The 27,773-nt window shown below is 41.3% G+C and overlaps 1 protein-coding gene across 1 annotated transcript in view; it reads left to right on the forward strand.

Moving 5' to 3' along the window:
- Window positions 1-27,773, forward strand: part of LOC106979786 (zonadhesin) — a 130,489-nt gene that overhangs the window by 25,160 nt on the left and 77,556 nt on the right. The window contains exons 7-9 of the mRNA XM_053203494.1: window positions 23,608-23,725; window positions 24,287-24,374; window positions 25,157-25,265. Of these exons, the coding sequence (XP_053059469.1) occupies window positions 23,608-23,725; window positions 24,287-24,374; window positions 25,157-25,265 (315 nt within the window). The remainder of the gene's footprint in view (window positions 1-23,607; window positions 23,726-24,286; window positions 24,375-25,156; window positions 25,266-27,773) is intronic.

Below are 27,773 nucleotides of genomic sequence, written 5' to 3' on the forward strand. Positions count from 1 at the left end.
CTAGCAGGTAATACAGAACATTCCATCCCAAAACAGCAAAATATAATTTTTTCAAGTGCACATGGAACATTTTGCAGAATAGATTACGTGTTAGGCCACAAAACAAGTCTCAATAAATTTAAGAAAGTTGAAATTATATTAAGTATTTTTTCCAACCACAACGCTTTTTTGTGTGACTCTATATCCTTGTTTATTATTTTAATTTTTAAATATAATTTATTGTCAAATTAGCTAACATAAGTGTATACAGTGTGCTCTTGGCTTCAGGAGTAGATTCATGTGATACATCACTTACATGAGCCACACCCAGTGCTCATCCCAACCAACCACAATGCTTTGAAACTAGAAATCAGTTACAAGATAAACACTGGAAAAAACACAAACATGGAGGCTAAACAACATGCTATGAAACAACCAATGAGTAAACAAAGAAATTAAAGAAGAAATTTAAAAAAATACATGGAGACAAATGAAAATGAAAACATAACAGTCCAAAATCTTTGGGACACAGTGAAAGTAGTGCTAAGAGTGAAATATATAATGACAAAATCCTACCTCAAGAAACAAGAAAATCTCAAGTAAATAATCTAACCATATACCTAAAGAAACTAGAAAAGAAGAACAAAACAAAGCTCAAAGTTAGTAAAGGAAGGAAATAATTAAATAACGAAGACCAGAGCAGAAATAAATGAAAAAAAAAAAAAAAACTAAAAGAAAAAAAAAAGGAAAGAAAGGGAAAGTAAAAAAAAAAAAAAGAATGAAACAAAGAGCTGGCTCTGTGAAAAGATAAACAAAATGATGAACCTTTAGCCGTACTCATAAAGAAAAAAGAAAAGACCCAAATAAATGAAATCAGAAATGAAAGAGGAGAGGGAGAGGAGTTAAGGTGGTGGAGAAGTATGAAGACCCTGGGCTTTTCTTGTCCCTCAAGCAAAGTAGTATTGAGGTCAGATCACCTAGAATACCCAGGGAATCCATCTACAGACTGGCAGAAGGATCTCCACAGTTGGAGGGAGACAGCATGGCAGGTAGAGGTACACGGATGTGAATTGGGAGAGAGAAAAACAGCTGTACTGTGGAGGGGAGAGAACCCATTCCATAGAGAGGCAAAAGGAAGAGAAAGAGAGAGGGGTTGAGAGAGTGCAGCATTGGGTTCACCCAAGAGGAAAACCTTTCCAGACCACGGACTGGGGAGCAAGAAGTACTGAGTGTCACGTTGCAAACAACGTTTGGAGTTCAAATTCTGAGCTTTTGGAAGTGTGAGACTTTGGAGTGAAGCTGTGGCATGCACTCCAGGGGAGAAGGAGGACACTGGCCCCAAAGCGCATAGCACTCCCTTCCTGGAGTACCTTTGGAAGTGGGTATACTGCCTCTCCAAGGCCAAAAGACCCTGCAGGCACCAGCCAAAGGCCTTTCATCAGCAGGGGACAGAGGGGCATGCAGAGGGCAGATAACCTGGTTGCTGCTTTTTGCTGTGCTACACCATAGATTCCGTGCACTGCACAGGCATGGGATCATTTTTCTTGGACAAAGGACATCAGACTCATTGTGGGGAGGCTCTACTCTGGAGGAGGGGGGTGGGTCCAAATGGTGCCAGGTAAAGATTTCAAGTTTTGAATCCCAGCTCCATGCCGAATATGTGGACCAGGACACACTGACTGCCCTTGCTATTCTGTGAGGGCTTACTGAACAGAATGGGTGTGAGATCCTCTGTCCAAGGACAAGAGAATAGGTGGAGCCATTTCCCCCCCTTACTATCAACATCATGGGACTTTAGAGAGCAACAGAGCAGCCCTCAGTGGAGGTGGGAACTGCAGACACCAAATCCCAAACCCCTGTGCCTGGCAACTGCGTATTTACTGGGGCAGGTCTGACTCTTAGCCAGTGCAGCAGACTTCTCCAGAAGATCAGCACAGGCAGCACCCTGCATGCACCAAGTCTACTACCATAGAGTGCTTCAAAGCATCACCTGCAGTTCTTGTGGAAATAGGACAAGGCTTAATTTTTTTCTTTTCTTCTACTTCTTTTTTTTCCCCTTTGAAACCAGGCTTACAGTTTTTTGTTTGTTCATTTCCTTTTCTCTTTTTTTTTCCTTTTTTCTCTTTTTTTCCCCTTTCTCTTTTTTCTTTCTGTTCTGTTTTCTTTTTCTTTCCCTTACTTTTTCTTTGGAATCGGGTTTATACTTGTTTTTTTTTTTTAATTGTCTGTTTAGGTTTTTTTTTCATTTCTTTCCTTATTTTTTTTCTTTTTTTTTTTTTAGTGGGGAAATCAGGCCTTTTTTTCTAGGCTTATTTTAACAAACAAATTAAAACATACCTAATTAAAGTTCCAAATACTCCCCACTGCAAGCTAGGAGGAGCTCTGCAGAGGACTGACCAGTGGGAAAGAGCAGCCAAAACACAACAGCAAAGTGCACACAACATACACCAGAAACACTTTCCTGAAGTACCAGGCCCTGGGCAGTGTATGGCCCCTTTTAATATAGCAGTACTCTCAGATTCAGGAAACATAACAAGCTTTTAAAACACACAAAAGACAGAAACAGCCAAAATGATAAGACAGAGGAATTCTCCCCAAAAGAAAGGTCAAGAAGAAATCACAGCCAAGGATTTGCTCAAGACATATATAAGCAATATATCTGAACAAAAATTTACAACAGCAGTCATAAGAATACTAGCTGGGCTTGAGAAAGGCATAGAAGACACTAGAGAAACCTTTGCTGTAGAGATAAAAGACCTAAAAACTAGTCAGGCCGAAATAAAAAAAAAAAAAAGCTATCACTGAAATGCAAAGCTTACTGGATATATAGTCACAACAAGGATTGAAGAAGCAGAGAAGAGAATGGGTGATAGAACATAAAATTATGGAAAATAATGAAGCTGAAAAGAAGGCGGAACAAAAACTATTAGATCATGAAGGTAGAACCCAGCTATTACATAAAGCACAATAATATCTACAGCATAAGAGTCCCAGAGGAAGAGCTGGGAAAAGAAGCAGGTTTATTTGAACCTCCTTAATCTGTGGAAGGAAAAAAGCATTGAAGTCCAAGAATTACAGGGAAATCCCCTCAAAAGCAACAAAAGCAGGTCTACACCAAAACATATCACAGGAAACCTTACAAAACACAAAGATAAAGAGAATTCTGAAAGCAGCTAGGGACAAAATGTCCTTAACCAACAAGAGTAGAGTAGACATATGGTCAGCAGTAGACCTGTCCACTGAAACTTGGCAGGCCAGAAGGGATTGCCAGGAAATATTCAATGTTCTGAAAAGGAAAAATATGCAGACAAGAATTCTTTATCCAACAAGGCTGCCATTCAGAATAGAAGGAGAGGTAAAGAGTTTCCCAGACAAACAAAAACTAAGGGAATTTGTGAACACTAAACCAGGCCTGAAAGAAATTTTCAGGGGAACTCTTTGAGTGAAGAAAAAATTAAAAAAAGACCAAAGCAACAAAGACTATAAAGGGCCAGAGAGCATCACCAGAAACACCAACTCTATAGGTTAACACAATGGCACCAAATTCATATCTTTCACTAATAACTCTGAATGTAAATGGAATAAAAGCTCTAATCAAAAGACATAGGGTATCACAATGGATAAAAAAAAGCAATACCCATCTATATTATACCTAAAAAAGACTCACTTTAGACCTAAAGAGACCTGCAGATATAAAGTGAAGGGATGGAGAACCATCTATCATGCTGATAGACATAAAAAGAAAGCCAGAGTAACCATACTTACATTAGAAAACTAGATTTTGAAACAAAGATTTTAACAAGAAGGGCATTACATCATAATTGAGGGGTCTATCCATCAAGAAGATCTGACAATTGTAAATATTTATGCCCCCAACTTGGCAAACTAAATATATAAATCAATTAGTAACAAACATAAAGAACCTCATTCATCATAATACCAGAGTATTAGGGGACTTTTAACACCCACTTACAACAAGGAATGGATCATCTGAGCAGAAAATCAAGGAAACAATGACTTTGAATCACACACTGGAATAGATGGACTTAGTAGATATATTCAAAACATTTCATCCTAAAGCAGCAGAATACACATTCTTCTCAAGAGCACATGGAACATTCTCCAGAATAGATCACATATTGGGTTACAAATCAGCCCTTATCAAATACAAAAAGACCAAGATCATACCATTCGTATTTTCAGATCATAACACTATGAAACTTGAAGTCCACAAGAAAACATTTGGGAAGTCCACAAATACATGGAGGTTAAAGAACATCCTACTAAATAATGAATTGGTTAACCAGGAAATTAAAGAAATTTTTAAAAATACATGGAAGCAAATGAAAATGAAAACACGACAGTCTAAACCCTTTGGGATGCAGCAAAGGCAATCCTAAGACAGAAATATATTGTATAAATTTTTTTAATGTTTGTTTATTTTTCAGAAAGAGAGAGAGAGCCAGAGCATGAGTGGGGTAGGGGCAGAGAGAGAGGCAGACACAAAATCTGAAGCAGACTATCAGCACAGAATCCAGCACAGGGCTCAAATTCGTGAACAACGAGATCATGACCTGAGCTGAAGTCAGATGCTTAACAGACTGAGCCACCTGGGCATCCCAAGGGAATATATTGTAATTCAGGCCTATCTCAAGAAGCAAGAAAGATCCCAAATACACAATCTAACCTTACGCATAAAGGAGCTAGATAAGGAACAGCAAACAAAGCATAAAGCCAGCAGAAGAAGGGAAATAATAAAGATTAGAGCAGGAAAAAAAATGATATATAAACAAAAAAAAGTAGAAGATATCAGTTAAACTAAGAGCTGGTTCTTTGAAAGAATTAACAAAATTGATAACCCCCTAGCCAGACTTACCAAAAAGTGAAGAGAAAGGACCCAAAGAGATAAAATCATGAATGAAAGAGGAGAGATCATAATCAACATGACAGATATACAAACAATTATAAGAGAATACTATGAAAAATTATATGCCAACAAACTAGGCAATATGGAAGAAATGGACAAATTCCTAGAAACTCACAATCTACCAAAATTGAAACTGGGAGAAATAGAAAATTTGAACAAACTCCATAACTGGCAAAGAAATTGAATCAGTAGTCAAAAATCGCCCAAGAAACCAGAGTCCTGGGCCAGATGACTTCCCAGGGGAATTCTACCAGACATTTAAAGAAGAGTTAATACCTATTCTCAAACTGTTCCAAAAAACAGAAATAGAAGGAAAACTTCCAAACTCATTCTACAAAGCCAGATTTGCCTTGGTTCCAAAACCAGGCAAAGACCCCACTTTAAAAAGAATTACAGGCCAATATCCCTGATGAACATGGGTGCAGAATTTCTCAACAAGATCTCAACATCTCAAGATCTCAAGCAAATCAAATTCAACAGTACATTAAAAGAATTATGTTAATGTACTGTTTGCCTCCCTCTCTGTTTTTATATTATTGTTCCTTCACTTACTCTATGTTCACCTGTTGAATTTCTCAAATTCCACATACGAGTTAAATCATATGATATTTGTCTTTCTCTGACTGACTTATTTCACTTAGCATACCTCCAGTTCCACCCACATTGTTGCAAATGGCAAGATTTCATTTTTTTCATCACTGAGTAGTATTCCACTGTGTATGTGTGTGTGTGTGTGTGCATGTGCACGTGCGCGTGTGTGTATACCACATCTTTTTTATACATTCATCAGACAATTAACATTTTGGGTCTTTCCATAATTTGGCTATTGTTGACAGCACTGCTATAAACATTGGGGTGCATGTGCCCCTTTGAAACAGAATTTTTGTATCCTTTGGATAAATTCCTAGTAGTGCAATTGATGGGTCATAAGGTAGTTCTATTTTTAATTTTTTGAGGAACTTCCATACTGTTTTCCATAATGGCTGCACCAGTTTGCATTCCTACCAACAGTGCAATAGGGTTCCCCTTTCTCCACACCCTTGCCAATATCTGTTGTTTGCCAAGTGGTTAATTTTAGCCTTTGTGACCAGTGAGAGGTGGTATTTCATTGTGGTCTTGATTTCTATTTCTCTGATGATGAGTGATGTTGAGCATCTTCTCCTATGTCTCTTAGCCATCTGGATGCTTCTTTGTAAAAATGTCTGTTCATGTCTTCTGCCCATTTCTTAACTGGGTTTTTTTGGGGGGGGTGTTGAGTTTTATAAGTTCTTTATAAATTTTGGATACTAACCCTTTATCATATATGTCATTTGCAAAAATCTTCTCCCATTCCATAGGCTGCCTTTTAGTTTTGCTGATTGTTTCTTCCACTGTGTAGAAGCTTTTTATCTTGATGAAGTCCCAATAGTACATGTTTGCTTTTGTTTCCCTTGCCTTTGGTGACATGCCTAGTAAGAAGTTGCCCCTGCTGAGGTCAAGGAATTTGCTACCTGTGTTTGACCTATTAGCTTTTTGAACTTCGATGTTTCACTCTTTCCCCAGGGAAGTTTTCAGCTATTATTTCTTTAAATAAATGTTCTGCTCTCTTCTCCCTCTCTTCTCCTTCTGGAATCCCAATTATTCAAATGTTTGCCTTTTTGATTGAGTCTCATTGATCACACAGGTTTTGTGGGGGAAGGCATTTGCTCATTCTTATCCTTTTTTTAAATTTACTTACTTACTTATAGAAAGAGAGGGAAAGAGAGTATGATCAGGGGAGGAGCAGAGAAGGAGGGGGAGAGAGAGAATCCCAATCAGTTCCTGCACTGTCATGGTAGAGCCTGATGAGGGGCTCAATCTCATGAACCATGAGAATATGACCCGAGTCAAAATCAAGAATCAGACACTTAACCGACTGAGTCACCCAGGCACCCCTCATCCTTATTCTTTTCTCTTCTTTTTCTTGTGTGTTATTTCAAAATTTCTTCTTCCAAGTCACTTATTCTATCTTCCATCTGCTCTACTCTACCTCAGAGGCTCTCTACTGCATTCTTCATCTCATTCATTGAATTCTTCAGCCTCAGGATTTCTGTTTGGTTTTTTAATGGTTATTTAATCTCTTTTGTAAAGAGTTCATCTTGTTCATGTATCTTTTTCCTAATCTCATTGCACTGTATTTCTTTTTTTTAGGTTAATCATTTAATGTATTAACATTTTCACTTCTAAACATACAATTTGCATATACAGGAAAAAATAGGTTCTGTGGGCACTAGAGAACATGAGAGGAAATCAATTCTGGGGGAGGTGGGAAATAGAACTGCATTCTGTGGCTGTGTCTACATAAACTTGGGAAGGAGAAAGAAAAATGAAACAGGATCGTAACTGATGTAGAAAATAAACTTGGGCCGTTCATTTCAACTGTAGGAACTTCTTATGATCCAGGTCTTGGGTCCAGGTCTGGCCTGTTTCAGGATGATCATCTGAAACACAGCCACTGGTCTTTCCCTTCTCTTTACAATCTAGGATCCTGAAGTTCACTCCAGTAACTAAAAAAACCAGCCTGGCATGTGTGCAATGTCAGTGGCCAACTTCTTCCAGGCACATTATATTGAAGTACACATGAAAGTGAAACGCTTACTCACACCTGAACAAGTTTCTTCCACCTCAACTAACTTCTTGATTTAGGATTACCTAAATTGAGGTGATTACAAAGCTGGCATCTACAGAAATTGGACCAAGGAAATTAAATCTCTCAGCCCATCTTTATACCTACTATGCATTTCCTATCAGCATCAAGTCACCGGCAACACTGAATTTCCAGGTTCAACTATGTCTGCCCAATAGGGCTGGCCAACAGAGTGCACACATGTGTGCCCAAGACTCAGTTCATACCTCTCCCTTCCATCAGAGGGGGACTCTGCTTCCCAGGCATTTCAGTGACATAACTAAGTACTCTGTAGTTCCAATAACTCTAAGTTCAAAATTAATACCCTAATGCCACATTAAACACTGTTTAATATTTTGTTAGTAAAGTATACAGCTCTAATAATGACTATCATATAAACAAAGCCATTCTTACTCTACAGGATGTAAAATCATTAAAGCAACATTTTTTACCATCAAAACCAATATTGTCACACAGCACATCTGGCAATTTTCCAACATCTCAAATATCCCAAAGGATGATAGTCAAGTGCACATCCTTTCAACTAGAAACAGACTCTACAGTGTCAGTAAGTTCAGCAGAACTGCCCAGGAAAACAGACCTGACTGTGGTCACCATCAGGGTCATTTGGCATATGGCTTCATATGGAGATCTCTTTAAGTCTGCTCAGAGATGGAGTCAGTTGACCTATAAAATTGGCCACAGAAAATAAAAACAGAACTTGTGCTAGTAGGGAATGTATTTTGGGATGTTGGTTCAGGAACTATTACTGTGCTAAGCTGCCTTGGTAGAAGTACATTGTTTAAAGCCCGCGGGACAGAAGACCGAACTAATTATGGGCTTTACAAATTCGCATAAGGAAATAACAAAAGTGCAGGATTATTGGTTTTCTAGAGTTTCACACATAGCTGGGGCTCAAAATTACACGGTTTAAGCTTCTGTATCAGGAATAAAAACAAAGCCCGTGTCCTGGTCAAGTTTAGTAATATCTTGACAGAAGGCCATTCATGTCCTTAGGCATCATTTCCCATCTATAGCCTGAGTCTCCCCCACAGCCATGGTTCCAAGGGCCCCCACTATGCCACCACCAGGGCTCCATGAACCCCAGTGCTTGGGGGAGAGTGACAGTGCCCCAGTCCTGCACAAAGAAGGACACCTGCTCTTCAGAAGGACAGAAGAGAGGAAAAGAGCACCCTCTGCACAGTGCAATCTCTAGAGGCCTGACACAGTAACACTATAACTATGGCTCTCATTCCATTTCCTCACCACTCTTTTAATATCACTTTCTCAACAAGTAGAAAAAAAAAGCTATAAGTAGGCTGATGTGGCAACAAAAATACTCAAAGCAGACACTAAAAACATAGAGTCACCTCTGAATAAAGCACATCTACCTCCACATACTTGAAACTGTTTTGCGTTCTTCAAGTTTTAAAGGATAAAACTTTGAGGCTCAAGCCAATTCCTAATGTGGGATATTTTCCAAGGATTGCTACCAAAAAAACAAAGAATAAAATGAAGAAGCATCATTCTAAGAGGAGGCAGGGCAGGGGTTGCGGGGAGGGGGGCTGACCCTCCCCCATCATCCTGAGTAGTCAGCCTTGCTGGCCCCAGAGGTCCTGGGGATACCACCCCACTGCCTCAGGGAAGTTCCTGGTTGCTTACCAGCCCACAACTCCTGAAGTTACATGCAGCCAGCTCTGATCCGAGATTTCAAAGTTCAATGTTCAACAGAAAGAAGCTGTAGTCCTCCTTGCCATACCACTCACACATGTGTCACCATATATTAACAGAACACTAAATTATCCCTTAAACACTATACCTAACTCTGAAAAGAAAATGCCATTCTAAACAGGTGTAGCCAAAATAAGGTATTCCAAGAGTTCTAGAAAGAAACTCCTGGAACGAGCCAGTGCCCCAGAGAGTCCATGTTTTAGCTAAACACAAGTCAGAAGCCTTCTCTACAGTACGTGTATGGATTAGTTAGAACTATGATGTCATCACTTTCAAAAGAACAATTAAACTATTATTAAAAACATTTATCACCAACAGAAATGCCCTGCAAATTATATTATTGCACACAGGGTATCAGAAGCTATGCACATCCAGATCTGAAGGACTCTAGAAGACCCAGACCAGAGAGCCTAAGGCCATGCCAGTGGCAGCTCTGGCCACCATGTCCAGTGCCAGATCACTGTCACTGTCTCGATACCACTCCCGAATGATGACTTGGTTGGCAGGCTGTTGTCCATAAAGTCCTTCATGTGGGTACTGGCAGGATACAGAACAATAGATGACATTGGGTGTATGAGTGGCACCCCCTAGGTTGGGCACCAAAAACCTGCACTCAAGAGTACACGAACCCTGGAGCTCTACCATCATCTCACAGGCTTGGTTTGGGAATGCCACACAATGTCAGCTTTCAAGAATGTGAGCATATGTGCGTAACACAAACTCTCAGGAAAATGTTTCCTTTTTATATAGGAAAAAATTCTCCTTAAAAAGTAATTTCAAGTCTTACCTAGTTATTATGTGGAAAGTGGTATACAAAACCTGAGGAACAATAAAAAATTTTCTTACAATCTTGAACTGTTACCAGTGAGTCCTTTTTGCATGGTAGAAAAAGTATGCATTCACCTGCAATGTTGTCTAGGGCATGCAAACCTCCTGGGAGTCCATATAGAACCCCAGAGAAGAGTAAGGTGAAGCTCCTGACAGCTTGGTATGAGGAGCCTTAGTTACAACTTCCCCAAGACCTTTTTGAAGAGACTTTTAACTTAAAGCTTGTCAGAGATGAAACTCCAGCATCTTTTTCTGTTCTTCCCATTAGACTTCTCAGCTTTCTTCATTCCTTTCATCTCCTTTGGCTGTCATCTACATAAGTGGAAACTGGCTTCTACCCAGTGAATTTCAAGCCAAAAGACACAGATATCTTCACCACCCAGCCCTAACCCCCACATGTGCCCCAGGCTGGAACACAGAGGGAGTGAAATGACTTCTTCATAACAGTCCTTTACAGTCAGAAGGGTTTTCTTCCTCCAAATACAAGATCTTCCCTTATCCATCAGTTATATAGAATCGCCATGAAATTAGATGGGTTTTTTGATAAAATTAAAAAAAAATTTAACGTTTATTCATTTTTGAGAGGCAGAGAGAGACAGAGCATGAGTGGGGAAGGGGCAGAGAGAGGGAGACACAGAATCCAAAACAGGCTCCAGAGTCTGAGCTGTCTGCACAGAGCCCGGTGTGGGGCTTGAACTCACGAGCTGTGAGATCATGATCTGAGCCAAAGTCAGACACACAACCGACTGAGCCACCCAGGCACCCCTGATAAAATTTATAGAATCAAGTTTAGAATCAAGTCTTGCTTTGAAAGAGTGCATGCCTTTCCCCCCAAAACAGTATTTAAAGTCAGTTCAAAAATGCAGTACACAATTCTAAAACAACTGAGTTCAAGGGTTACAATGTTGGCATTGCAGAATGAAGGATTTGAAGGGCATTGTTGTCCTCAACTTGAGCCATGTTTCAGGGTGACCTGTGGAGCTTTAGGAATATATTGATACTTGAGCCCAGATTCTAGAAGATTCTGACTCAAGAGGTCTGGGGATGCCATGCAAATATCTATTTATCCACCTATTGATCTATTGTCTATCTATCTATCATCTATTTGCTTAGGTGATTCTGTTGCATCACCAAGACTGAAAATCACTGGACTAGAACTTTGGAATAATTTATTGACCTAAAGATGTGAATCAATGAAACTGGGTGACCATAAGTTACCTTTGAAAAGAAAGCAAAGTAAATTTGAATACAATGAGTTAAAATAAGCCTTGCAAACAACTAAATCATTTGTTTCTCATTAAGCATCTTCCTCTGCTTCAGGAATCCTTGGCTGAAATGTGGACAGTGGGTAGTCATTTATCTTTTTCTACTTCCAAGGAAATTGCTTTCTCCCTTTTACAGACACACAAGAAAAGCTCCACAAGCTCCTGGATCAGCTCTCTTATGTTCACACCTTTATTGACAATGCTGTATTATAATTGTTTATCCCACATACTCCCTCCTGTAATTTTAATCTGTTTCCTCCAGTTCTATCCTCAGTGGAGTCTAAAAGCAGGCATTGAGCATCTTCCTACATACAAGACCCCATGTGTCAACTGAAATGTGCTGAAACTTGCCCAGCCACTGTCAGCCTCTTCCTGCCAGATTCAGTATGCCAGTTTCAGGAAAGCTTTCTTTTGTTCAGGCAGTCCAAAAGAGGCTTTAAAATGTTGGGTTTCAGGAGCCTGGGACTTGAAAAGTAGTGACAATATTTTAGAATATTTTAACCCTTTAAAGTATCTAAGCACATATACATTAATTCTATTTGATCCTCTCAAGAAACCTGTTGAAGAAGGCTGGTATTACTATTTTAATTTTATTGTTGGGAAATCTATGACTCAGAGAGGCTAAGCAATTTACCTGGTGTTACACAGCTGGTGCCCAACAATGCCAAGGCATCAACCCAGGCATTCTAACTCTAAAGTCAGTCTGCTTTCTCCACCCTTTAAAATCTGTTCCAGGCCATGGATTTATGACTCTGAGCTCGTCATCAGCTGCCACAACTCTGGAACTCTGAAGACCTCGGCCATTTATTCACGCCCTTTAGTCTCACACACTGTGGAACCCAAAGGGGATGCCTGTTCTCTGCTTCCAGAACTGAAGCCCTAGACGGAAGGCATGAAGGAAATCAAAAAGAAATTCCCTTGTAATTCTATGGCAAAATAAGCTAATCTCAGGTCTCAACTTCAAGTGACTGCAAGGCTGTATACCGTCTGGCCTGGGTTGCCCCTCTGACTTCAGTCTATTTCTGCTCCTCCTTCCCTCTCTCTATGCTGGGTAAATTTAAATGAAATGTATTTATTTTGGACAGCTTTATTTATTTATTTATTTATTTATCCTTAAGCAGACCTAGGATGGAGGATATGGCCCCATGAACTCTTCTGTTAAGAATGTTGGGGTATTCTGCTGTCCTAAACCTGAATGTCCTTCCATTGCTCAATGTGCACCATGCTCAGAGTACAAGGCCCGCCCCCAAGGCAGTGAGGTGTAGTGTGTATCAAACCCCATCCTCTACCTGTTCTGGGACAGGCAGCTCCATAGTGAAGAGGACAGCTCCAACCTCTAACAGACATTGCTGATCCTGAGGGAGCTATCTCAGCGGTGCAAATTCAGAATGAGCCTGGGTGGCTTAGTTGGTTAAGCAACCAACTTCGGCCCAGGTCACGATCTCGCAGTTTGTGAGTTCAAGCCCCGCGTCGGACTCTGTGCTGACACACAGAGCCTGGAGCCTACTTTAGATTCTATGTTTCCCCCTCTCTCTACCCCTCCCCTGCTCACAATCTGTGTCTCTCTATCAATAATAAATAAACATTAAAAAATTTTTTTACAAAGAATGCACATAAGACATAAATGACAGTAGCCTGCAAGAGATCCAAGATGATGTCAATAGTTGAAACATCAGCAATCTCTTCTCATCTGTCACCAAGCCTGTTAAGTTCTTGCATGAAGAACTTGGAGGTCAAAGATCGCCTTCATCTTGTCACTAGGTCCCAATGTTCACCCACCTGGCTGATGTTCCGGGGATAGAGCAGTGGAGGGCTGCCACTTCACACCCCACAACTCCTCCTCTGACTCTAGACAGAGAGGGTGGCTGATTGGTGTTCATCTTATAGGAAATAGCCTTGCCAACTGTAACATAAGCTCCTTTCCCAGGCAGGTGGGCTGTGAATCTGGATCACTGAGGAGTAAGGTTTTTCCGTGAGAAGCCTGCTTTTACTAGACAAGTTTTCACATGATAAGTGGCAGTTCTGAGAAGCTCTGGTGGCTCTAGACTCTAGAGCAATTCATAAATTTTAATAACCTTGCCTTACTTCAGCTGAAAATTAGATATAAAGAAAGTGATCTGGGATCAAGCTGTAAGCCCCAGCATGGACACAGAACTCATATATAGGTCAGGCATCCTCTTCTCTTTCCCTAGAGCTGCCCTAGCCAGGAAGCCCTTTGACAGTCTCTGTGGGAACACCAAGGCTTAAAGGACTATACCACAGAAAAGAGCTTCATGTATTCACAGTTGTTGGATAGTGCTGTGTTTCTTTCATTATGCAAAGTGCTGAAATGCAAAATGCTGGTCCTCCAGGTGCTCAGCATCCAGCACAGGATGTGTCTCATCCCATACATCTCCTCTCTCCCCAATTCCTGAAGTACCCACATCAGGTTTTGAAGCCTCTATCCCTCTTAATCCCCACAGAGTCCAAGGTAAGGATGAACTTTAAGCCATGGGGTCGCCTGCGTTCTCCTGAGAAATGCAAGAAACGTGGCTTCCGACATCAAACTGATGCTGGGTCAACTTGGCAGGCCCAGCAACTCTGGCAGCCATTGTGTTTAATATAAAACAAGACCCTGTTTCCAGAAGACTTCTCTGTCTCAGAAGCAAAACAACAGGAAACCTGCTCCTATAAGCTGAAATGAAATAAATATGCTTATAGGAGGGCAGAGTATTTTAATAAAATCATGTCTACCTGGTAACATTCTATAACCCAGATGTTAGAAGCACTGCAAGGCAGCTTTCAGCCAACAGTATACAGATGTCCTAGTGTCGTCACTCACTTCCAGGAAGGCAGGATGTAAGGAGGGGAGGCAGACCACAGGGATGTGGCCTGTGACTGCCTGCCCCAAATCCTCTGCCAATGGCCTTCCCTTCCTGGATCCTACCTAGCATTGTCAGGATAGGGAAAACCCCTGAGGGATATGGCCCATCCTCAACAGGGCACTTCAAAGTGGTGCTCCAATCAGAACATGGTGCCCTTTTGCATGAGAAGCATTCTCCAAATTGTGTCCAATCAATACACCTATCTGCATGAGCCCCACCCCCAGCTGTCTGGTTGTGGCTTTTGTAGGCAGATTTGCCTCTTGGCACACTCAAGACAAGTTTGTGTTTATGGGGTGGGTGAACACATTTGATTTTGCCTCTTTGATGCTGGAAGTAACAAGATGGATGGGAACTGTGAACATGCCTATGATCAGGAATGTAAACTGGAGATGTGATTGCTGCCTGCATTGTTCCCCAAATTGGATATACAGTGTTGGCTTCATGTGTATGTTTTTTTTTTTATTATTGTTGCTGCTGTTTTCAGGAAAAGTGGGTCCACGTTTCATTAAGGCTTAAATATAGCAAGTAGCTCCAAAATGATTTCAAGCCACTGCATGAAAACAATGGAAAGAGACCCTGGACACACACTCTTGCACAGTCCACCTCCTAGGTGGTTTCTGAGACAAAGACAAGGCAGAGATGTGGGATAGATCAAATTACATAGAAAGAAGTGGAAGAAGCACAGAGAAATGGAAAAACATTCCATGCTTATGGATCAGAAGAACAAATATTGTTAAAATGTCGATACTACCTAAAGCAATCTACACATTCAATGCAATCCCTAAAATATAACACCAGCATTCTTCACCAAGCAATAACAAACAATTCTAAAATGTGTATGGAACTGCAAAACATCTGAATAGCCAAAGCAATCCTGAAAAAGAAAACCAAAGCTGGACGCATCACAGTTCCAGACTCCAATCTGTATTATAAAGCCGTAATCAGGGGTGTCTGGGTGGCTCAGTAGGTTAAATGTCTGACTTCAGCTCGGGTCATGATCTCATGGTTCGTGAGTTTGAACCCCACATTGGGGTCTGTGCTGACAGCTTGGAGCATGGAGCCTGCTTTGGATTCTGTGGTCTGCCCTTCCCCCCCCCCAAAAAACAAATAAACATTAAACAAATTTTAAGCTGTAATCATCAAGACACTATGGTACTGGCACAAAAACATACACATAGATCAATGGAACAGATATAGAACCCAGAAATGGACCCACAAACGTATGGCCAACTAATCTTCAACAAAGCAGGAAAGAATATCCAATGGAAAAAAGACAGTCTCTTTAGCAAATGGTGTTGAAAAAACTGGACAGCAACATGCAGAAGAATGAACCTACACCACTTTCTTACACCACACACAAAAATAAACTCAAAATTAATGAAAGACCTAAATGTAAGACAGGAAGCCATCAAAATCCTACGGGAGAGAACAGGCATCAATCTTTTTGACCTTGGCTGCAGCACCTTCTTACCAGACATGTCTCTGGAGAAAAGGGAAACAAAAGCAAAAATGAACTGTTGGGACCTCATCAAGACAAAAAGCATCTGCACAGCAAATGAAACAATCAACAAAACTAAAAGGAAACCAATGGAATGGGAGAAGATATTTGCTAATTACATATCTGATAAAGGTTTAGTATTCAAAATCTATTAAGAATTTATCAAACTCAACACCCCAAAAAACAAATAATCCGGTGAAGAAATGGGCAAAAGACATGGACACTTTTATTTTTTTAATTTATATATATATATATATATATATATATATATATATATATATAATTTATTGTCAAATTGGTTTCCATACAACACCCAGTGTTTATCCCAACAGGTGTCCTCCTCCATGCCCATCAACCACTTTCCCCTCTCCCCCACCCCCCATCAACCCTCAGTTTGTTCTCAGTATTTAAGAGTCTCTTATGGTTTGCCTCCTTCCCTCTCTGTAACTTTTCCCCCCTTCCTCCCCCACCCCACCCCAGTCTTCTGTTAAGTTTCTCGGGATCCACATAAGAGTGAAAACATATGATATCTGTCTTTCTCTGTATGGCTTATTTCACTTAGCATAATACTCTCCAGTTCCATCCACATTGCTGCAAATGGCAAGATTTCATTCTTTCTCATTGCCAAGTAGTATTCCATAGTATATATAAACCACACCTTCTTTATCCATTCGTCAGTTGATGGACATTTAGGTTCTTTCCGTAATTTGGCTATTGTTGAAAGTGCTGCTATAAACAGTGGGGTATAAGTGCCCCTATGCATCAGCACTCCTGTATTCCTTGGGTAAATTCCTAGCAGAGCTATTGCTGGGTCATAGGGTAGATCTATTTTTAATTTTTTGAGGAACCTCCACACTGTTTTCCAGAGTGGCTGCACCAGTTTGCATTCTCACCAACAGTGCAAGAGGGTTCCCATTTCTCCACATCCTCTCCAGCATCTATAGTCTCCTGATTTGTTCATTTTAGCCTCTCTGACTGGCATGATGTGGTATCTCAATGTGGTTTTGATTTGTATTTCCCTGATGAGGAGTGACATTGAGTATCCTTTCATGTGCCTGTTGGCCATCTGGATGTCTTCTTTAGAAAAATGTCTATTCATGTATTCTGCCCATTTCTTCACTGGATTATTTGTTTTTCGGGTGTGGAGTTTGGTGAGTTCTTTATAGATTTTGGATACTAGCCCTTTATCCAATATGTCATTTGCAAATATCTTTTCCCATCCCATCAGCTGCCTTTTGGTTTACTTTGCTGTGCAGAAGTTTTTTATCTTCATGAGGTCCCAATAGTTCATTTTTGCTTTTAATTCCCTTGCTTTTGGAGATGTGTCAAGTAAGAAATTGCTGCAGCTGAGGTCAGAGAGGTTTTTTTCCTGCTTTCTCCTCTAGGGTTTTGATTGTTTCCTGTCTCCCATTCTGGTTCTTCATCCATTTTGAGTTTATTTTTGTGCGTGGTGTCAGAAAGTGGTGTAGGTTCATCCTTCTGCATGTTGCTGTCCAGTTCTCCCAGCACCATTTGTTAAAGAGATTCTCTTTTTTCCATTGGATATTCCATCCTGCTTTGTCAAAGATTAGTTTGCCATACTTTTGTGGGTCCAATTCTGGAGTCTCTATTCTATTGCATTGGTCTATGTGTCTGTTTTTGTGCTAATACCATACTGTCTTGATGATTACAGCTTTTTAGTAGAGACTAAAGACTGGAATTGTGATGCCTCCAGCTTTGGTCTTCTTCTTCAATATTCCTTTGGTTATTCGGGGTCTTTTGTGGCTCCATACAAATTTTAGGATTGCTTGTTCTAGCCTGAAGAAGAATGCTGTGCAATTTTGATTGGGATTGCATTGAATGTGTATATAGCTTTGGATAGTATTGACATTTTAACAATATTTATTTTTCCAATCAATGAGCACAGAATGTTTTTCCATTTCTTTAAATCTTCTTCAATTTCCTTCATAAGCTTTCTATAGTTTTCAGCATACAGATCCTTTACATCTTTGGTTAGGTTTATTCCTAGGTATTTTATGCTTCTTGGTGCAATTGTGAATGGGATCAGTTTCTTTATTTGCCTTTCTGTTGCTTCATTATTGGTGTATAAAAATTCAACTGATTTCTGTACATTAATTTTGTATCCTGTGAAGACATGGACACTTTTAAAAAGAAGACATCTAGATGACTAACAGACACATGAAAAGATGCTCAACATCACTTATCATCAGGGAAATACAGATCAAAACCATAATGAGGTACCACTTCGCACCTTTCAGAATGGCTTAAAGGAACAACTCAGGAAACAACAGATATTGGCAAGGAGGCAGAGGAAGGGAAATACTTTTGCACTGTTGGTGGGAATGCAAATTGGTACAGCCACTATGGAAAACAGTATGGAGGTTCTTCTAAAAATTAAAAATAGAGCTACTCTATGACCTAGCACTTGCACTACTAGGAATTTATCCAAAGGATACAAAAATGCTGATTCAAAGGGGCACACGCACCCCAGTTTATAGCAGCACTATCAATAATAGCCAAATTATGGAAAGAGCCCAAATGTCCATTGACTGCTGAATGGATAAAGAAGATGTGGCATATATATTCAATGGAATATTACTTGGTGATCAAAAAGAATGAATTTTTGCCATTTGCAACAAAGTGGATGGAACTAGAATCTAAATAAGTCAGTCAAAGACAAATATCATATGATTTCACTCAAATGTGGAATTTTAGAAACAAAACATGAACATAAGGGAAGAGAAGGAAAAATAAAATAAAAACAGAGAGAGGTATATCATTAGAGACTTCTAAATACAGGGAACACAATGAGGGTTGCTGGAGGGGTCTTGGTTGGGGGGATGGGCTAAATGGGGGATGGGCATTAAGGAGGGTGCTTGTTGGGATGAGTGCTGAGTGTTATATGTAAATGATGAATTACTACATTCTATTCCTGAAACCATTATTACACTATATGTTAACTAACTTGGATTTAAAGAAAATTTAAGAGAAAGAAGAAAGAAAGAAAGAAAGAAAGAAAGAAAGAAAGAAAGAAAGAAAGAAAGAAAGAAGTCACAGCCTTTAGATGGGCCTGAATTTAAATCACATCTCGGTGTCTTAATAGAAGAATAACTTTGGGAAATTAGGTCTGTTATAGCTTCAATCTCCCTATCTATTGAGTTAATAATAACAGATACTTCACAGAATTATTGATGGGTCAGATGAAATAATGTTCATACAATGTCTAGAAAAAATCAAGTCCCCAAGAAATGGTCAGCAGCAGCATCACCACTATCATAATCACTATCATAATCACCATTACCGTTACCACCATCATTATCATCATTACCATCATGATCACCATGACCATCACTACCATCACCACCATGATAATCACTTTCATTATCATCACCATCACCATCATTACTATCATATAATTATCACCATCATCATCATGGCACTGTGACTTGAAATGATCAAGATCCTTCTCTTATTTTCACTGTCACTCTCTGGCATCAGGGCCCAACCATCAGGAACACCGAAAGAAGCTGGACTGACACTTACTAGGTCCACCAAGTTCAGAGGCTCATGATTCAATAGATCAGTTATCATAACAAAAAGTCATCCATCCTAGAACCTCTGCCAAAAGTTCACCACTTCTCTCCCTATGTGTGGAGTGGGAGCCAGATCTCATTGCTGCTAACAATGAAGCCAGCAACTGAGAGAGACTAAAAGGGAAATTGAAGATGCACTTAGCTGGCTGCCTACAGCCCCAGCTGCTCTCCTCTGGAATCTGGGAGAGACCTGAGTGATAGACCAGGTCTGAGTTTCAGAAATAAAAGCCTGAAAATCTCCCTAGCTTTGAGGTTCTTATGGGAAAGCTGGTTGGGTTTTTTTGTTTTTGTTTTCGTTGTTTTTGTTTTTGTTTTTGTTTTGTTTTGTTTTGTTTTGTTTTTTCTATCTTGAGGCCTTGCTCCTTGGTGAAACCCCATAACCTTCATGTGTTCACACCTTGGTAGATGTGACTGACAAACTTGGTGTTAAGCCCCCTTTGCACTAATGCTGATTGAATTTAAATTGGCAATTGTTACCTGTAATAAGAGTTACACAAGTTCCTGGAAATTTTTTGTGAAGTAGAAGGAAATGGATGCACTGAGGTTCTTTTGGGAACAGTCAGCTTGGCTCAGCATAATAGACAGGGCCACACTGATCATCTGGGCAGAAATAAAGCCTTCTGTGGGGCTCACAGTGCAGACAGTATTTCTCCTGAATCATTATTCTTCACCAAGGATGCACTTTGGAGCATATTTCCAGAGAAGGCTGGGGTTGGGGCTTATCTCAGGCTTCTGTCTGAGAACTGGAGACTGGGACAGGTGTGGGTATAGCTGACACAAAGGTGGCCCCAGACCAGATGGCTTGTCTAAGATGAAGGTGGGCAACATCAATCTGGGTTTGTGATTGAGGAGAACAGAAAGTGTCTCCGGTCAAGGTCAGGGAACTCAGCTTTCTTACAGGCCTGCATCTCACTGTGTGGACTTGGGCACATCTCCTCACCTCTCTGTGCCTTTATCCTCCAGGAAATAAGGAAGTTGGACCAGATTAGTAGTTATTAAACTGCTCTTTGAGGTAAGCAGTTTGTACAGGGAGCCTCAGGGGCTGCCTATGGGACAAGCTGGAGAGAAAAGGGGCCTCTGGATTCCCCCTGCCCCACCATCACCTCCCTTTAAACCAACCAGAGCTCTTATCTGCTCTGTTTGCTGGGCACCTGTATAAGGTTGAAAAATAAACTTCTGCAGTTAACAGAGACACTGTTGGGCACCTCTCACTTCTTTACCCTTTCTCAAGGACTTACGAGGTAGGTACCCACTACATGCCAGGTACTATGCTAAGCACCAGGGCCACAGAGGAGGAGAGTTCAACCAGGTCATTGCTCTCATGGCCTTAGAGTCCACTGAGGAGAGACCAACAATCTGTGAACAAACAAGATAAACATCAATGGTACTTAGTGCAAGCAAGAGAATTAAAACAAGGCAGTGTGGGGAATCAGACAATAAAGAGGAAACACTTAAGCAGAAATCTGAAACAGTCCTTAAGTGTGTGAGGAACAGAAAGATGGCCTTGTGACTGGGCACAGGGATGAGGGAAAGTCATACAACTGAGGCGGTATGGGTGGGCATGTCCAGTGCATGGATGGCTCTGAGTCCCTCTAAAATACGATAGCTTTTACAAATCAGCAATTATAGGCAACATCACACCCGCCAAGATTACTGACCTCACAACACTTTAAACCTGAGGTGCATCCTCCAAGGCCAAACCCGAGCTTCAGACACCTAGTCACTAGTGTCCCTGTCCCTTGGAGGAGCCAGCTCTGGGTAAATAAAGGTGTATCATCATCCATGTCTGGATGGTTCCCCAGGGCCATGAGAACCACAGACATTACCATGGGAAGAGAGCTGAGTCAGCATGGACTCTGGCTAACACAGACTGGCTTCTATCACTTATATAGTGGGCCACCTCAAGCAAGTCACTCTTCCTACTGCACCGGTAAAATTCCACCTCTTACAGAGCTCCTGAAAAAGTAAATGAAAGCTGGCCCCACAGTAAGGCCACATAGTGCTAACTGGTTTATGATGATGGTGTTTGGAATTGCTACCTGAGGGCTAGTCTCATAACCTTTAAGCTAAGCTCTAAGGACATGTGCCAGGACTTTTACTCTTCTGCCCATTGTATGCTGCCACACAAACTGTGAGTGCTCAATAAATTAAAACACAAATTAGTAATGCTGCTAAGCATGTGTGTGCAGGCACTGCTCTGAAGATGCCTGAAACTCCGTTAGCTCTCCCACAATCCCAGGAAATATGTAGTCTTGTCACCTCAGTTTTAAAGATGAGGAAATTGAGACAGAAAAATAGTAAGTTATATGCAGGATCCTGCAGCTAGTAAGTTTCATGAGTGCATCAGAACCTGGCAATCTGGATCTTCTCAGAGGCCATCTGGAAGGACAGGAGAGATGGACAAAGAACACATCCCTCCTGTCTTCCTCTGATGCACTCAGGGATGGCACGTTTCCCAGGGAACCTTGGTGGGGGGTGTACTGGGTCTGGTCCTAGGCAACTACAGAGGCCAGGTTACAGCAATGTAGGTCACATGTTCCAGCCTAGAGAGGCTAGGATCTGGCACATTATCTGCACTCAGCCTTTACCTGTCATTGCTCCAGCATGCTGCAGCCTGGACTCTGGATGGCCCTGGCCCCTCTGCTAGGTGCCCTCAGTGCAGGTGAGCCAATAGCAAGATCAATGAAATAACAGCCATGACATCTGGGTTCATGCTGTGTGTTGGGACCTGGGCCTCTACCTGCATTCTCTGTTAGACCTCTTGTCAACTCTGCATACGTACAACTAACCTCGCTTTTCAAATGAGGACACTGGGGTTCAGAGAGTAAATCACTTGGCCAAGGGCATGCTGTCTGTAAGTATCAGGTCCAGGTATGAACCCAGCGCCTGGCCTTCATCACTGCTGGGTCACTGCCCTAAAGGAAGCATCTGGGGCACACACCGCTGGCCTTCCTCTTCTGGGTTTCTCTAACCTACACTCCTCTGTGTATGTGTGTGTGTGTCCCCTCCCTCCATCTGCATGTTTTCACTCTCTCCCTTACCCAAGTGAAGCTGCCTTTTGTACACAGCCTTTCCCCCCCAGGTTCTCAGTGATCACTCCCTTTCTTGTCCCCTCATCCTTATACTCTGCCCCTTGTCTTGGCCCTGGAATCACATGCAGTCTGAGTGGTTTTGTATGTCCTAGTGGGTATTGTTTCTCTCTGAATTGTCTGCCTCTCTGGGCCTCATGTAAAGCAAGTACTTATAGTTGGCTTTGTCAAATGAAAATTATATAAATCTTATATAATCTTATAGCATACCTATAGCATACATAAATATATGCATTTATATATTTGTTTAATATATATTATATAAATTCATTTATTGTTCACAATTTTTCATTTATTGTTTTCATTATTGTTTTTCATTTATTGTTCACAATTCTCCGAGGTAGGTTTCATGCCCCAATAAAACATGATCAAACTGAGGTGGACAGAAGTTACCAACTGGTAGTGGGTGGAAGACCTGGGATCTGACCCAGGTCTGTCTGTCCCCAAAGCCTGTGGATTTCCCTTGAGAACCCGGAGTCTCTTGGGCTCACCCACAAGGATTTGCTGAGCAGTTCTGAGGTAAAGCTCATGCAGCTCTTCCTTGGGTCTACAGTGCATCAGTTTTCAGGGATAGAGGGTTGGCGTCCCAGCACTAAGGAGGGGCTGCATATCAGGCCTCATGAACTGCAAGGGGGCCCCAGACAGGAGCCCTGCCATACCATGACCCCTGCCTGTGCCAGCCCTTTCACCAGGGCCTCAGGGTGACTCTGGCCAGTCCTGTGATCTCTCTGAATCCCCACTTCCCCATATGTAAATTGAGAGGGTTGACCAGATGAAATGTCAGCTCTATTATCTTATGATAATAGAGCCTCAGGGCACTTCAAGTGCCTGAAATTCTAGAAGGTAAGGGTGACAAAAAAGTCACTAGGCTTCATCAAAGCATCAGATTTCTGAGGCCTTGGGTGGGGGGCTCTCAGCCAACCTGGTGTCCCTGTTACATCTGTGCTTTTCTCTTCCTATGTCTCAGGTTGGCCATGTGTCCAAAAGAACTATCATCCTCAGCACCAGCCATGGCACCCCATGTCCTCAGGGAAGACCCATTTGTTATGACAGTTTCTCAGTAATTGCAGACTTTTGTTCAAGTAACATCATCACAGGAGAAGGCCCAGAGCAGAAGGACTCTCTAGAGGCAAAAGGGGAGCAATGCCCTCACACCAAGCCTGTCGCTCCTCTCTTTTGCTTTTCACAGGGACAGCTGCCCTCTGTCACCGCAGTGGGGCCCTCTGCTACCTCCTGTGCCTCATTGCCTGCCTGCCAGGCCAGGACTCCATGGCTGGGAGCTGCCTGCAGTGCTCCAAGGACTTTCAGTAAGGAGTGGACACCCTCGTGCCCCAGGAAGAGAAGAGGGAAAGGGCAGGAAGGACAAAGCAGCAGGGCGAGTGGTTGGGTGAGACCAGGGCTTCCTTCTCCCTGGAAGAAAGTGGTCCTGTAAAGGTCCCTTCTATGGTGGCCCTGAGTGTGAAGAGCTCCCAGGGGCATGAGTCCAGTAGCCTGGTGGTTGATCCCCTGGAGCCTGCCCAGGACACAGTCCCTGGATTTCTAACTTCAATCACAGCCAAGGTGCAGGACAGGTACCAGAAGACATGGGCTCTAGACAGGCACTGTTTCTCTCCTGCCCTATAACCTGGTGAATCCTCACTTGAGAAGTGGGGCTGGCCATCATATGATCTATCTTCCCACATTCACTGTTAGCAGCTCTGGCTGCTTGCAGCTTCTTCTCAGACCAGATGGCAGCAGACCCAAATGTACCAAGGCCAGGTGTGAAGGGCCTCAATGCCATCTGCACTGCCATTAAGGCCCAACTGCTCCCTGGCTCCCAAACCTGCAGGGACTCTCCTCAGTTGCTCAGATTCCTTTGGCTTTTGCAGCTACCATGGTGGCAGGACAGCTCAGCAGCCGTGCCTCACCAGAATCTGCAGCCGGCTCCCAAGACTCAGAGAAAGCAAAGACTACCAGGTGACCCCGGGGGAAGGGCAGCTCCTTGTCTCAACCATTCCTGTGGGAGGGGGCATGGTGGTTATCAGGAAGTCCCCAGAAGAGGCTAAATTTCTCAGGATCAAAACAAACATGTCAAAAGTAAGATGGTGATGCTCTCCTTGGGGAGACACCCAACACTCCTTGCTCGCTTCTGACCCAGTGCCCGGGGACTTGCCCAGACAGTTCAATACAAAAACAAATATAACACACCTCTACTGTGGGGATTAAATGAGATGATACCTGTGAAGTGCTGGGAGGTTCAGAGTCACTGCTTCCATGTGACATGCAATTAACATAGAAACTTTGGAGCTGGGGCACAAATGCCCACAGCAGCCACATTGCACCTCACTCACTTAGTGGGTGTCAACCAGGCACCTACTGTGTGCACCACTGGGTAGAGGACAAGAGTCAAGGCAGACCTCTGTCCCCTGAGAACTGAATCATAGCAACAACTACAGCTCAAGAAGTTTAGCTCTGGAGCTGCAGCATCCACCAAAAGTTAGACAAGGAGTACTTGAAAACCTCCCTTGAACCATGGATCACAATAATTAATTCCGCCTCACCATGACATATGGAGGTAATGTTGGTGGTAATTTTCTTTTACAGAGAAAATTGGAGGGGCAGAAAAGTTAGGGGATCTGTAAAGACCCTTGGCAAAGTAAGCACCTGAACTGAGATCCCAACTCTCAACAGCCTCCAGGTACAGGTGTTAGTCATGACCTACCTGCCTTCTCAACTTGTGTTTCCTTGTGTTCTCTCAGTGTTACCTGCCCAGGCAAGAGCCAAAAGCAAAGCGCACTGCCCATGTCTTCTGCCCTCTGGGCTACTTCTTCATAGACAGAGTCCTTAGCTGCCAGCCTCGCCCCACAGGTAGGTGAGAATGGGCTGGGGCCCTGATGCCACTGGGGAAGGACTGGCACAGGATAGGATCGAAGGGTTTTCTGCTTGAACTACATCCCCTGGAAGCCCAGGTGGTTTCTGAGGGACAAAGTCTGGCTACTCCTGGGCCCCAAACATGCACTCATATGGCTTGGGGAGAGTGAAATGAGGCAACACAGAAAGAAGGAAGTTTGCAGAGTGGTGAGGAGCATGGACTTTGGAAGACAGTTCAAGTACTAACTCTGTTCCTTACTAGATGTATGATCTTGGCAGAGTTTTACAGTTCTTAATGTACAGCATCTGCACAGTTTGTTAAACTTATCCCTAAGTATTTCATGTTTTGGGATGCTATTATAAAAGGAATCGTATCTTTTATTTCAATTTCCAAGTGTTGGTAGCTAGTTTTTTTTTTTCAATTTGCTTTTTATTTGTGACAAAATACATGTAACATAAAATTTAGCATCTTAACTGGTTTTTAGTGTTCAGCTTAGTGGTATTAAATACATTCATAATGTTGTCCAACTATCACCACCATCCATCTACATAGCTCTTTTCATTTTGTAAAATTGAAGCTCTATACTGATTAAACAATAATCCCCATTCCCCTGTACCCCTAGCCCTTGGCAACCACCATTCTACTTTCTGTCTCTATGATTTTGACTACTGTAAGTATCTCATGTAAGTGGAATCATACCGTATTTGCTTTTTGTGTGACTGGCTTATTTTACTTAGCATAGCATTTCCAGGGTTCATCCATGGTATACCATTAGGTCAGAATTTCCTTCTTTTAAAAGACTATATATATATATATATATATACACCACATTTTGATTTTTCATTCTATTGATGGACACTTGAGTTGCTCTAACATTTTCGCTACTGTGAATAATGCTATGAACATGGGTGTACAGATATGTCTTTGGGACCCCAGCTAGTATTGACTTTTTTTTAATTTTTTTTTTCAACGTTTTTATTTATTTTTGGGACAGAGAGAGACAGAGCACAAACGGGGGAGGGGCAGAGAGAGAGGGAGACACAGAATCGGAAACAGGCTCCAGGCTCTGAGCCATCAGCCCAGAGCCCGACGCAGGGCTCGAACTCACGGACCGCGAGATCGTGACCTGGCTGAAGTCGGACGCTTAACCGACTGCGCCACTCAGGCGCCCCAGTATTGACTTTTTTTATATTGACCTTGCATCCTTCAATCTTACCTGCTTCATTTATTTGTTAGAGTAACTATTTTGTGTGTAGATTTCATAATATTTTCTCTTCATGCAATATTTTATCTTTGAATAAAGACTTTTTAACTTCTATCTTTTCAAGCCACATGCCTTTTTATTACCTTTTCTTGTCTTATCATGCGGTCTATGAATTCTAGTACTAGTTTGAATAGAATTGGACATCTTTTCTCTGTTCTAAATCTTAATTGGGTTGAGGAAATCCTCTTCTATTTCTAGTTTTCTGAGAGTTGTTATCATGGATGGGTATTTAATCTTGTCCTGTCTTTTTCTGCACTGATTGAGATGAGCATATGGTTTTTCTCCTTTGTTCTGATAAGATGATGAGTATCATTGTTTTTTGAATGTTAAATTAACCTTGCATTCCCGAGATAAACTCCACATAGCTCTGATATTTTATCCTTTCTACCTATGATTGAATTTGATTTGCTGATATTTTGTAAGAATTTTTGCATCTATGTTCATGAGAGATATTAGTCTGTATTTTTCTTTTCTGATTTTTGTCTGGATTTGATATCAAAGTAATACTAGCCTTATAAAATTAACTTCCAGTTAGTACCTACTCCTCTATTTTATGAATGAGTTTATGTAGATTTGGTATGAGTTATTTCTTAAGTGTTGTATAGAACTCAGTAAAGCCACAGGGCCTAGAGTTTTCTTAATGGAAAGGTCTTTAATTACAAATTCAAAATTTTAACAAATTTAAGGCTATTCAGATTTTCTGTTTCTCATTGTGACAATTTGGTAATTTAAGTCTTTCATGGAATTTATCTGTTTATGTTGTAGACTTATTGTCATAGAGTTTTTCATACTATCCCCTTACTAACCTTTTAACATATCATCTGCAATGATTCTGTTTCATTCCTAATATTGGTACTTTGTGTTCTTTCTTTTTCTTTTTTTATTGATTGGTCTAGTTAGAGCTTTATAAATTTTATTTATCTTTTCAAATAACTAGGTTTTGGTTTTATTGATTTTCTTTATTTTTCTATTTCATTGATTATCATATCCTTCCTTTTACTTGCTTTGATTTTAATGATATCCTTTTTCCAGCTTCCTAAGGTAAAAACAGATAATTGATTTTCCACCTTTATTGTTTTCTGATATAAGCATTTAGTTTACAGGCATTTAAACCTAAAATTTGTATCTATGCACTGCTTCAGCTATATCTCACGAATTTTATGATGTGGGGTTTTTATTATCATTAAAGTTAAAAAGTTTTCTAATTTCCTTCTGATATTTTCTGACCAGAAGATTATTT

Source organism: Acinonyx jubatus, chromosome A1 (assembly GCF_027475565.1).
Source record: "Acinonyx jubatus isolate Ajub_Pintada_27869175 chromosome A1, VMU_Ajub_asm_v1.0, whole genome shotgun sequence".
Lineage (NCBI taxonomy): Eukaryota > Metazoa > Chordata > Mammalia > Carnivora > Felidae > Acinonyx > Acinonyx jubatus.